General features: G+C 41.3%; 1 protein-coding gene across 1 annotated transcript; it reads left to right on the top strand.

Moving 5' to 3' along the window:
• The first annotated feature begins 1595 nt into the window (after window positions 1-1595).
• On the top strand, window positions 1596-3606 carry LOC102998062 (polyadenylate-binding protein 4-like). Its single transcript, XM_057526725.1, is given in 3 exon segments — window positions 1596-2254; window positions 2257-3066; window positions 3069-3606. Coding segments are annotated over 3 exon segments (1671 nt in total). The 5' UTR covers window positions 1596-1611; the 3' UTR covers window positions 3287-3606.
• The last annotated feature ends 10627 nt before the right edge of the window (window positions 3607-14233 follow it).

Genomic DNA, 14233 nt, shown 5'->3' on the forward strand with positions numbered 1-14233 from the left:
TCCAACAACAATGCTATGAGATTAGAAAGCAACTACAAGAAAAAATCTGTAAAAAACCACAAACATGAGGAGGCTAAATCTTTTGCTACTGAACAGCCAATGGATCACTGAAGAAATCAAAGAGGAAATCAAAAAATAACTAGAGACAAAGGAAAACAAAACACCATCATCCGAAACCTATGGGATGCAGCAAAAAACGTTCTAAGAGTAAACTTTATAGCAATACAATCTTACATCAGGAAACAAGAAAAATCTCAAATAAACAACCTAACTTTACAGCAAAAGCAACTAGAGAAAGAAGAACAAACAAAACCCAAAGTTAGTAGAAGGAAAGAAATCATAAAGATCAAAGCAGAAATAAATGAAATAGAGACCAAAAAATAGAAAAGATCAATGATAATAAAAGCCGGTTCTTTGAAAAGGTAAACAAAATTGCTAAACCTTTAGCCAGACTCATCAAGAATAAAAGGGAGAGGGCTCAAATCAATAAAATTAAAAATGAAAAAGGATAAGTTACAACTGATACCACAGAAATACAAAGGATCATTAGAGACAACTACAAGCAACTCTATGTCAATAAAATGGACAACCTAGAAGAAATGGACAAATTCTTAGAAAGGTACAACCTTCCAAGACTGAACCAGGAAGAAATAGAAAATATGAACAATCCAGTCACAAATACTGAAATTGAAACAGTGATTAAGAAACTTCCAACAGCTCTCCGCCCTGGGTCGCCACAGCCTCCGCCACTTTCAGGCCTAGCAGCCTGAAGAAAAAAAAGAGAAAAAGATTTAAAAAAACCCGAAAACGCTTTAAAATCTTAAAAAAAAAAAGACAGAAAGAAAAAAAAAGAGCAAATCCTCCTCAGAGAACCCGTGGGGAAGTCACTTTTGCACGCTTCTGGCCTGCCCGACGTTGCCGCCGCCGCTGCACCTGGGCATCCGTCGGTCCCCGTCCATCGGTCCGGTGGTGAGCCACTCGCGCGCCCGTGTCCACGCTCCTCCGCCCGCCGCCAGGCTGCGCCGCGTGGCAATCCCGCGGCCGCCGCCCTTGCCCCCCGCTTGCTGGCCTCCGCGCTCCACGTGTCTGCGCTGCCCTTCGCCAGCCTGGTGTGGGAGGCGGCTGTGAGCTCCGGCTGCCCGGGGCTTGCCGAGTCGGCACCGACAAATATTTGGTTTCCCTCTTCCCTGGGCTGCTGTAATCTTAAACCACCGGGAGCCCAAGGCCTATATTTATAGAGAAACGCACGTTCCGGAGGCCGCCGTGGGCACTACTGGGTTGCCTCGGGAAGAATTTTTGTAATTTGGAGGACAGTCCCCGTTTTCATTGTTTCCATTTTTTGAAATTGGGAGTTTCCAGACCAGGACAGCAGAAAATTAACAAACTCCCAGGGAGGGAGGGCCATATTGTTTTTGAGAGCCTTTTGTCTGCAGTTGGGCAGCCTCGTCTGAGCCGTCCCCGCACTCCTCTCCAGCCCTCGGAGCCGACTCCAGCGTCTCTGAGCTTCGCTGCCACCTGTGAGCCGCGGCTCGGAGCGGAGCCCCCTTTGTCCTGTGTGGACCCCGCTAAGAAGTCCTCCTGGCAGGGCTCGGGGTGCTGGGGGCTGGGGAGATGAATGCTGCGGCCAGCAGCTACCCCATGGCCTGCCTGTACATGGGTGACCTGCACTCGGACGTCACCGAGGCCATGCTGTACGAAAAGTTCAGTCCTGCGGGGCCTGTGCTGTCCATCCGGGTCTGCCGCGACATGATCACCCGCCGCTCCCTGGGTTATGCCTACGTCAACTTCCAGCAGCTGGCTGACGCTGAGCGGGCCTTGGATACCATGAACTTTGATGTGATTAAGGGAAAGCCAATCCGTATCATGTGGTCTCAGAGGGATCCCTCTTTGAGAAATTCTGGCATGGGAAATGTCTTCATCAAGAACCTGGACAAATCTATAGATAACAAGGCACTTTATGATACTTTTTCTGCTTTTGGAAACATTCTGTCTTGCAAGGTGGTGTGTGATGAGAACGGCTCTAAGGGTTATGCCTTTGTCCACTTTGAGACCCAGGAGGCTGCTGACAAGGCCATCGAGAAGATGAATGGCATGCTCCTCAATGACCGTAAAGTGTTTGTGGGCAGATTCAAGTCTCGAAAAGAGCGGGAAGCTGAGCTTGGAGCCAAAGCTAAGGAATTCACCAATGTTTATATCAAAAACTTTGGGGAAGAGGTGGATGATGAGAGTCTGAAAGAGCTATTCAGCCAGTTTGGTAAGACTCTGTCAAGGTGATGAGAGATCCCAGTGGGAAATCCAAGGATGGGAGAAGCAAAGGGTTTGGCTTTGTCTGCTTCCCATCCCCTGAAGAGGCAACCAAAGCAGTCACGGAGATGAACGGACGCATCGTGGGCTCCAAGCCACTGTATGTCGCCCTGACCCAGAGAAAGGAAGAGAGAAAGGCTCACCTGACCAACCAGTATATGCAGCGGGTGGTCGGGATTAGAGCGCTCCCTGCCAATGCCATCTTAAATCAGTTCCAGCCTGCAGCTGGGGGCTACTTTGTGCCAGCAGTTCCACAGGCTCAGGGAAGACCTCCACATTATACACCTAACCAGTTAGCACAGATGAGGCCTAATCCACGCTGGCAGCAAGGTGGGAGACCTCAAGGCTTCCAAGGAATGCCAAGTGCTATACGCCAGTCTGGGCCTCGTCCAGCTCTTCGCCACCTGGTTCCAACTGGTAATGCTCCGGCCTCTCGTGGCCTCCCTACTACCGCTCAGAGAGTTGGGTCTGAGTGCCCGAACTGCTTGGCTATGGACTTTGGTGGGGCTGGTGCTGCCCAGCAAGGGCTGACTGACAGCTGCCAGTCTGGAGGTGTTCCCACAGCTGTGCAGAACCTAGCGCCTCGTGCCGCTGCTCCTAGGGCTGTTGCACCTTACAAATACGCCTCCAGTGTCCGCAGCCCTCACCCCGCCATCCAGCCCCTGCAGGCACCCCAGCCTGCGGTCCATGTGCAGGGGCAGGAGCCGCTGACCGCCTCCATACTGGCCGCAGCACCCCCCCAGGAACAGAAACAGATGCTGGGTGACGTTTGTTCCCGCTCATCCAGACGATGCACTCAAACCTGGCTGGGAAGATTACGGGGATGCTGCTGGAGATTGACAACTCGGAGCTGCTACACATGCTGGAGTCCCCCCAGTCTCTCCGCTCCAAGGTGGATGAAGCTGTGGCGGTCCTACAGGCTCACCATGCCAAGAAAGAAGCTGCCCAGAAGGTGGGCGTTGTTGCTGCTGCTACCTCTTAGACAAGGACAAACCAATTCAAAAGCCGAATAAACCCTCATGGAATTCAGCTCAAGGTTTGAAGACATCCTAGCTTGTCCTATGGACCTCAACACCAAGAACCACAAATTACAAATTTAATAGGTCATTTTGTATCAAAAGGTCAATTATGAAGCACCTAGAATTTTTCAATTAAAAGAATATATTCTCTGGGTTCTGATATGGCCCAAACAGTGTTAACTTTTGTTTTTCTATTGTGAGTTTTGCTTTTTTCCCCCCAGAAACTGGTTTTATTTGATGTACCCAAGTCTTAAGTTTCTCAATAAAGAAAAAATCTCCATAAAAAAAAAAAGAAACTTCCAACAAACAAAAATCCAGGACCAGATGGCTTCACATGTGAATTCTATCAAACATTTAGAGAAAACACCTACCCTTCTGAAACTCTTCCAAAAAATTTAAGAGTAATGAACACTCTTAAACTCATTCTATGAGGCCGCCATCACCGTGGTACAAAAACCAGACAAAGATACCACAAAAAAACGGAAATTACAGACCAATATCACTGATGAACATAAAGTCAAAAATCCTCAACAAAATACTGGCAAACTGAATCTAACAATACATTAAAAGGATCATACACCACGATCAAGTGGGATTTATCCCAGGGATGCAAGGATTTTTCAATATCCACAAATCAGTCACTATGATACACCACATTAACAAATTGAAGAATAAAAACCATATATGATGATCTCAATAGATGGAGAAAAACACTTTTGACAAAATTTAACACCCATTTGTGATACAAACTCTCCAGAAAGTGGGCATAGAGGGAACATACCTCAAAATAATAAAGGCCATATATGACAAAGCTACAGCTAACATTATACTCAACTGTGAAAAGCTGAAAGCATTTCCTTTAAGATCAAGAACAAGACAAGGATGTCCACTCTTGCCACTTTTATTCAACATAGTTATGGAAGTCCTAGCCACAGCAGTCAGAGACAAAAAAGAAATAAAAGGAATCCAAATTGGAAAAGAAGAAGTAAAACCATCACTGTTTGCAGATGACATGATACTATACACAGAAATTCCTAAAGATGCTACAAGAAAATTAACAGAGCTTATCAATGAATTTTGTAAAGTTGTAGGATACAAAATTAATACGCAGAAATCTGTTGCATTCCTATGCACTAACAATGAAAGATCAGAAAGAGAAATTCAAGAAGCAATCCCATTTATTATTGCATCAAAAAGAATAAAATACCTAGGAATAAACCTACATAAGGAGGCAAAATGCCTGTACTCTGAAAACTATAAGATGCTGATGAAAAAAAATGAAGATGACACAAACAGATGAAAAGATGTACCATGTTCTTAGATTGGAAGAATCAATATTGTCAAAATGACTATACTACCCAAGACAATCTACAGATTCAGTGCAATCCCTATCCAATTACCAATGTCATTTTTCACAGAATTAGAACAAAAAATTTTGCAATGTATGGAAAAACAAAAGACCCCGAATAGCCAAAACAATCTTGAGAAAGAAAACGGAGCTGGAGGAATCAAGCGCCCTGACTGCAGACTATACTACAAAGTACAGTTATCAAAACAGTAAGGTACTGGCACAAAAAGAGAAATATAGAACAATGGAACAGGATAGAAAGTCCAGAAATAAACTCACATGCCTATGATAAATTAATCTATGACAAAGGAGGCAAGAACATACACTGGAGAAAAGACAATCTCTTCAATAAATGGTGCTAGGAAAAATGGACAGTTACATGTAAAGGAATGAAATTAGAACATTCTTTAACACCATACAGAAAAATAAACTCAAAATGGAATAAAGACCTAAATGTAAGACCAGATACTATAAAACTCTTAACAAAAAACATAGGCAGAACACTCTTTGATATAAATCACAGCAATATCTTTTCCAATCCATTTCTTAGAGTAATGGAAATAAAAACAAAAATAAACAAATGGGATCTAATTAAACCCAAAAGCTTTTGCACAACAAAGGAAACCATAAACAAGACAAAAAGACAGCACACAGGATGGGATAAAATACTTGCAAATGATGAGACCCACAGGGATTAATCTCCAAAATTTACAAACAACTCAGGCAGCTCAATATCCAAAAAACCACCCAATCAAAAAATGGATAGAAGACCTAACTAGACATTTCTCAAAAGGAGACACACATATGGGCAAGAGGCACATGAAAAAATGCTCAACATTGCTAATTATTAGAGAAATGCAGATCAAAACTACAAGGAAATATCATATCACACCAGTCAGAATGGCCATTGTCAAAAAATCTACAAACAATAAATGCTGGAGAAGATGTGGAGAAAAAGGAACCCTCTACACTGTTTTTGGGAATGTAAGTTGGTATAGCCACTATGGAGAACAATATGGAAGTTCCTTAAAAAACTAAAACTGGGGTTACCATATGATCCAGCAATCCCACTCCTGGGCATATATCTGGAGAAAACCATGGTTTGAAAGGATGCATGCACCCCAATGTTCACTGCAGCGCTATTTACAATAGTCAAGGTATGGAATCAACCTAAATGTATATCAATGGATGAATGGATAAAGAAGATGTAGTACATATATACAATGGTCTATTACTCAGCCATAAGAAAGAATGAAATGAGATTCGTTCATGATGGTGGAGTAGAATGACATGCACTCCCTCCCTCTTGCAAGAGCACTGGAATCACAACTAACTGCTGAACAGTCATCTACAGGAAGCTAGTGGAGCTAACCAAAAAAGATATCCCACATCTAAAGACAAAGGAGAAGCTGCAATGAGATGGTAGGAAGGGTGCCATCACAATAAAATCAAATCTCATAACTGCTGGGTGGGTGACTCACAAACTTGAGAACAATTATACCACAGAAGCCCACCCACTTGAGTGAAGGTTCTGAGCCCCACATCAGGCTTCCCAACCTTGGGGTCCAGCAACGGGAGGGGGAATTCCCAGAAAATCAACTTTGAAGGCTAGAGGGATTTGATTGCAGGACTTTGACAGGACTGGGTGAAACACGAGACTCCACTCTTGGAAGGCACACACAAAGTAGTGTGTGCATCAGGACCCACGGGGAAGGAGCAGTGACCCCATAGGAGACTGAACCAGGCCTACCTGCTACTGCTGGAGGTTCTCCTGCCGAAGTAGGGGCTGGCTGTGGCTCACTGTGGGGACAAGGACACTGGCAGCACAAGTTCTGGGAAGTACTCCTTGGCATGAGCCATCCCGGAGTCTGCCATTAGCCTCACTAAAGGGCCTGTAGGCTCCAGTGCTGGGTTGCTTCAGGCCAAACAACCAACAGGGAGGGAACTCAGCCCCACCCATCAGCAGACAAGTGGATTAAAGTTTTACTGAGCTCTGCCCACCAGAGCAATATCCAGCTGTACCCACCACCAGTCCCTCCCAACAGGAAGCTTGCACAAGCCTCTTAGATAGCCTCATCCACCAGAGGGCAGACAGCAGAAGTAAGAAAACTACAATCCTGCAGCCTGTGGAACAAAAACCACATTCACAGAAAGACAGACAAAATGAAATGGCAGAGGACTATGTACCAGATGAAGGAACAAGATAAAACCCCAGAAAAACAACTAAATAAAGTGGAGATAGGCAGCCTTCCAGAAAAAGAATTCAGAATAATGAGGGTGAAGATGATCCAGGACCTCGGAAAAAGAATGAAGGCAAAGATCAAGAAGATGAAAGAAATGCTTAACAAAGACCTAGAAGAATTAAAGAACAAACACCTAGCAGAATTAAAGAACAAACAAACAGAGATGAAATATACAATAACTGAAATGAAAAATATACTAGAAGCAATCAGTAGCAGAATAACTGAGGCAGAAGAACAGATAACTGACCTGGAAACCAGAATGGTAGAATTCACTGACATGGAACAGAATAAAGAAAAAAGAAAGAAAAGAAATGAATACAGACTGAGAGACCTCTGGAACAACATTAAATGCACCAACATTAGTATTTTGGGGTCCCAGAAGGAGAAGAGAGAGAGAAAGGACCCGAGAAAATATTTGAAGAGATTGTAGTTGAAAACTTCCCTAACATGGGAAAGGAAATAGCTACCCAAGTCCAGGAAGTGCAGAGAATCCAGGCAGGATAAACCCAAGGAGAAACACACAGAGACACATAGTAATCAAATTGACAAAAATTAAAGACAAAGAAAAATTATTAAAAGCAACAAGGGAAAAATGACAAATAACATACAAAGGAACTCCCATAAGGTTAACAGCTGAATTCTCAGCAGAAACTCTACAAGCCAGAAGGGAGTGGCACAATATATTTAAAGTGATGACCTACAACCAAAATTACACTACCCAGCAAATATCTCATTCAGATTCAATGGAGAAATCAAAAGCTTTACAGACAAGCAAAAGCTAAGAGAATTCAGCACCACTAAACCAGCTCTACAACAAATACTAAAGGAATTCTCTAGTGGGAAACACAAGAGAAGAAAAGGACCTACAAAAACAAACCCAAAAACGATTAAGAAAATGGTAATAAGAACAAACATATCAATAATTACCTTAAATGTGAATGGATTAAATGCTCCAACCAAAAGACACAAGCTTACTGAATGGATACAAAAACAAAACCCATATATATGCTGTCTACAAGAGACCCACTTCAGATCTAGGGACACATACAGATTGAAAGTGAGGGGATGGAAAAAGATATTCCATGCAAATGTAAATCAAAAGAAAGCTGGAGTATCAATACTCATATCAGATAAAATAGACTTTAAAATAAAGTATGTTACAAGGTACAAGGAAGGACACTACCTAATGATCAAGGGATCAATCCAGGAAGAATATATAACAATTATAAATATATATGCACCCAACATAGGAGCACCTCAATACATAAGGCAAATGCTAAGAGCCATAAAAGAGGAAATCGACAGTAACACAATAATAGTGGGGGACTTTAACACCTCACTTACACCAATGGACAGATCATCCAAACAGAAAATTAACAAGGAAGCACAAGCTTTAAATAACACAATAGACCAGAGAGATTTAATTGATATTTATAGGACATTCCATCCAAAAAGAGCAGATTACACTTCTCAAGTGCACATGGAACATTCTTCAGGATAGATCATATCTTGGGTCACAAATCAAGTCTCGGTAAATTTAAGAAAATTGGAATCATATCAAGCATCTTTTCTGACCACAACTCTATGAGATTAGAAATCAGTTACAGGGAAAAAAAACATAAAAATAGAAACACATGGAGACTAGACAATACATTACTCAGTAACCAAGAGATCACTGAAGAAATCAAAGAGGAAATCAAAAAATACCTGGAGACAAATGACAACGAAAACGCGATGATCTAAAACCTATGGGAGGCAGAAAATAGCAGTTCTAAGAGAAAAGATTATAGCGATAGAATCCTACCTCAAGAAACAAGAAAAATCTCAAATAAACAATAAAACTTTACACGTAGAGGAACCAGAGAAATAAGAATAAACAAAACCCAAAGTGAGTAGAAGGAAAGAAATCATAAAGAACAGAGCAGAAATAAATGAAATAGAAACAAAGAAAACAATAGCAAATATCAATAAAACTAAAAGCTGTTTCTTTAAAAAAAATTATTTTATTTATTTACTTTTGGCTACGTTGGGTCTTCGTTGCTGCTCGTGGTCTTTCTCTAGTTGTGGTGAACAGGGGCTACTCTTCATTGCAGTGCGAGGGCTTCTCATTGTGGTGGCTTCTCTTGTGGAGCGTGGGCTCTAAGCGTGTGGGCTTCAGTAGTTGCAGTGCGTGGACTCGGTAGTTGTGGCTTTTGGGCTCTAGTGCACAGGCTCAGTAGTTGTGGCACACAGGCTTAGTTGCTCCATGGCATGTGTGATCTTCCTGGACCAGGGCTCGAACCTGTGTCCCCTGCATTGGCAGGCGGATTCTTAACCACTGCACCACTAAGGAAGTCCTAAAAGCTGTTTTTTAAAGAAGATAAACAAAATTGATAAACCTTTAGCCAGACTCATCAAGAAAAAGAGAGAGAGGACTCAAATCAATAAAATCAGAAATGAAAAAGGAGACGTTACAACGGACACCACAGAAATACAAAGCATCATAAGAGACTACCACAAGCAACTCTATGCCAATAAAATGGACAACCTGGAAGAAATGGACAAATTCTTAGAAAGGTATAACCTTCCAAGACTGAACCAGGAAGAAATAGAAAATATGAACAGACCAATTACGAGTAATGAACTTGAAAGTGTGATGAAAAATCTTCCAACAAACAAAAGTCCAGGACCCGATGGCTTCACTGGTGAATTCAATCAAACATTTAGAGCAAAGTTAACATCCATCCTTCTCAAACTCTGCCAAAAAATTGCAGAGGAAGGAACACTCCAAAACTCATTCTACGACGCCACCATCACCCTGATACCAAAACCAGACAAAGATACTACAAAAAAAGAAAATTACAGACCAATATCACTGATGAATATAGATGCAAAAATCCTCAACAAAATACTGGCAAACAGAATCCAACAGCACATTAAAAGGATCATACATCACGATCAAGTGGGATTTATCCCAGGGATGCAAGGATTCTTCAATATGCGCAAATCAATCAATGTGATACACCATATTAACAAATTGAAGAATAAAAACCATATGATCGTCTCAATAGATGCATAAAAAGCTTTTGACAAGGTTCAACACCGGTTTATGATAAAAACTCTCCAGAAAGTGGTCATAGAGGGAACCTACCTCAACATAATAAAGGCCATACATGACAAACCCACAGCAAACATCATTCTCAATGGTGAAAAACTGAAAGCATTTCCTCTAAGAACAGGAAGCAGACAAGGATGTCCACTCTCACCACTATTATTCAACATAGTTTTGGAAGTCCTAGCCACAGCAATCAGAGAAGAAAAAGAAATAAAATGAAGCCAAATTGAAAAAGAAGTAAATCTGTCACTGTTTGCAGATGACATGATACTATGCATAGATAATCCTAAAGATGCCACCAGAAAACTACTAGAGCTAATCAGTGAATTTGGTCAAGTTGCAGGATACAAAATTAATGCACAGAAGTCTCTTGCATTCTATACACTAACAACGAAAGATCAGAAAGAGAAATTAAGGAAACAACCCCATTCACCATTTCAACAAAAAGAAGAAAATACCTAGGAATAAACCTACCTAAGAAGGTAAAAGACTTGTACTCAGAAAACTGTAAGACACTGATGAAAGAAATCAAAGATGACACAAACAGATGGAGAGATATACCATGTTCTTGGATTGGAAGAATCAATATTGTGAAAATGACTATACTACCCAAAGTAATCTACAGAGTCAATGCAATCCCTAACAAATTACCAGTGGCATTTTTTTACAGAACTAGAACAAAAAATCTTAAAATTTGTATGGAAACACAAAAGACTCTGAATAGCCAAAGCAATCTTGAGGGAAAAAAATGGAGCTAGAGGAATCAGACTCCCTGATTTCAGACTATACTACAAAGATACAGTAATCAAGACAATATGGTAGTGGCACAAAAACAGAAATATAGAGCAATGTAGCAAGATAGAAAGTGCAGAGATAAACCCATGCACCTATAGTCAACTAATCTATGACAAAGGAGGCAAGGATATACAATGGAGAAAAGACAGTCCCTTCAATAAGTGGTGCTGGGAAAACTGGACAGCTATATGTAAAAGAAGGAAATTAGAACACCTCCTAACGCCCTACACAAAAATGAACTCAAAATGGATTAAAGACCTAAATATAAGACTGGACACTATAAAACTCTTAGAGGAAAACGTAGGCAGAACATTCTTTGACATCAATCACAGCAAGATCTTTTTTGACCCACCTCCCAGAATAATGGAAATAAAAAAAAAAAGAAACAAATGGTACCTAATGAAACTTAAGAGCTTTTGCACAGCAAAGGAAACTATAAACAAGATGAAAAGACAACCCTCGGAATGCGAGAAAATATTTGCAAACGAATCAACGGACAAAGGATTAATCTCCAAAATATATAAACAGCTCATGCAGCTCAATATTAGAAAAACAAACAAGCCAATCAAAAAATGGGCAGAAGGTGGGGCTTCCCTGGTGGCGCAGTGGTTGAGAATCTGCCTGCTAATGCAGGGGACACGGGTTCGAGCCCTGGTCTGGGAAGATCCCACATGCCACGGAGCAGCTGGGCCCGTGAGCCACAATTGCTGAGCCTGCGCGTCTGGAGCCTGTGCCCCGCAACGGGAGGGGCCGCGATGGAGAAAGGCCCGCGCACCGCGATGAAGAGCGGTCCCCGCACCGCGATGAAGAGTGGCCCCCGCTTGCCGCAACTGGAGAAAGCCCTCGCACGAACCGAAGACCCAATACAGACAAAAATAAATTAATTAATTAATTAAAAAGAAAATCCTTAAAAAAAAAAAAAAAAAAAAAAATGGGCAGAAGGCCTAAATAGACATTTCTCCAAAGGAGGCATACAGATGGCCAAGAGGCACATGAAAAACTGCTCAACATCACTAATTATTAGAGAAATGCAAATCAAAACTACAATGAGGTGTCACCTCACACCAGTTAGAATGGGCAGCATCAGAAAATCTACAAACAACAAGTGCCAGAGAGGGTGTGGAGAAAAGGGAACACTCTTGCACTGTTGGTGGGAATGTAAATCGATACAGCCACTATGGAGAACAGTATGGAGGTTCCTTAAAAAACTACAAATAGAACTACCATACGACCCAGCAATCCCACTACTGGGCATATACCCAGTGAAAAGCATAATTGAAAAAGACACTTGCACCCCAATGTTCATTGTAACATTATTTACAATAGCCAGGTCATAGAAGCAACCTCAATGCCCATCGACAGATGAATGGATAAAGGTGATGTGGTACATATATATAATGGAATATTACTTAGCCATAAAAAGGAACGAAATTGGGTTATTTGTAGAGATGTGGATGGACCTAGAGACTGTCATACAGAGTGAAGTAACCAGAAAGAGAAAAACAAATATTGTATATTAATGCATATATTCGGAATCTAGAAAAATGGTACAGATGAACCAGTTTGCAAGGCAGAAATAGAGACAGAGATGCAGAGCACAAATGTATGGACACCAAAGGAAGAAAGCTGGCGATGTGTTGTTGTTGGTGGGATGAATTCGGAGATTGGGATAGACATATATACACTAACACGTATAAAATAGGTAACTAATAAGAAGCTGCTGTATAAAAAAATAAAATAAGATTCAAATTAAAAAAATAAAATAGTTACTCTTAAGCATTTTATTATATTTGCAAGTAGCTATTGAAGTAAAAAAAAAAAAAGCCAGAGAAGGTCTGGTCAGTGGAGTGTGGAGCTTAGGCATGGGTGGGGTTTATGTGGGGGGCGGAGCCTATGTTTAATACCCACATTGCCCGAAAAGGCGGCCCTGGAGGGGGTAGGGGGTGGGGCTTAGTCTCAGTTCAGCAAGAGGGGCCCAGGAGTGCCTGGAAGCCAGCAGGCTTCCGGGGGCCCAATTGGGCAGGGGAAATGTTAGCTGTGCTCTCCCCTGTCCGTCTGAGGGTCCCAGGCCCCTGCGGGTCCCTCCAGGCATGGGAGCCCCTCCCCTCTTCCAGCCACCACTCAGGGGCACAAGTCTTGTCTGGTCTTCACTTCTCCTCCCCCTCACTCCCCCCAACGTTCTACTCTGTCACTCGGGGGTTCCTCCCATCTCCCTGGGTGTTGTGGTACCCCACCAGCGTCTGGCAGGTGCCCTAGTTTTGGGAATATGCAAACTCCACGTCTTCCCACACCACCATCTTGACCCCAGGGGTTCTTAAGTAGCCTTCACATGAACACTGCTTTGAGGCAGGTACAGCCCTCATTTCGTAGACAATGAGCTGCAGGCTCTGAGATAACCTCCCAGCCTGTAAGGACCGGATTCAAAACCAGGCTCATCTGAATTCACAGCTGGGACCTCTTCACACCTACCTCCTGACTCACCAACTAGGTATGATGACTGTAGGAGGTATTGTGAATTTATTATCTTTCTCGTAGGTTCGTGATCTTTCTGAACTCAGTCTATATCCTCAATTCCTACATCTTTCATTTTTGGAAATGTTCTTTCCCACCTTTCTGCAATCTCAACAGCGACAAAAATTTCCTCTTATTTCTACATTTCATCAGAGATTCTAAAACATTCTAAAAGAAGAAATAAAACATACGTTCTTTACTATTGTTCTTTTAGGGGTTAAAATATGTTCAACTAATTTGGAGGCAAAGTGCAAAATCTTCATATCTATATCTATCTATCTATCATCTATCTATTGTCTATCTATCTAACATCTATCTACCTATCTATCTATCTATCTATCTATGTATTTTTATCTATCTATCCATCTATCATCTCTCTATCGTCTATCTATCTATTATCTATCATCTATCTATCTATTATCTATCTATCCATCTATCATCTCTCTATCGTCTATCTATCTATTATCTATCATCTATCTATCTATTATCTATCTATCCATCTATCATCTCTCTATCATCTATCTATTATCTATCTATCTATCTATCTAACATCTATCAGTCTATCATCTCTCTTATCTATCATCTATGTATCTATTATCTATCTGTCATCTATCTGTCATCTATCATCTATGTATCTATGTATTTATGTATGTATCTATTTATCTCTCATCTATCTCTCATCTATCATCTATCTATCTGTCATCTATCTATCATCTATGTATCTATCATCTGTCTATCTATTCTCTATCTATCTATCATCTCTCTTATCTATCATCTATGTATCTATTATCTATCTATCTATCTATCTGTCATCTATCTGTCATCTATCATCTATGTATCTATGTATCTATGTATTTATGTATCTATCTATCTATCATCTATTATCTATCTATCATCATCTATCTATCTATCATCTATC

The sequence above is a fragment of the Balaenoptera acutorostrata genome, chromosome 13, assembly GCF_949987535.1.
Source record: "Balaenoptera acutorostrata chromosome 13, mBalAcu1.1, whole genome shotgun sequence".
Taxonomy (NCBI): domain Eukaryota; kingdom Metazoa; phylum Chordata; class Mammalia; order Artiodactyla; family Balaenopteridae; genus Balaenoptera; species Balaenoptera acutorostrata.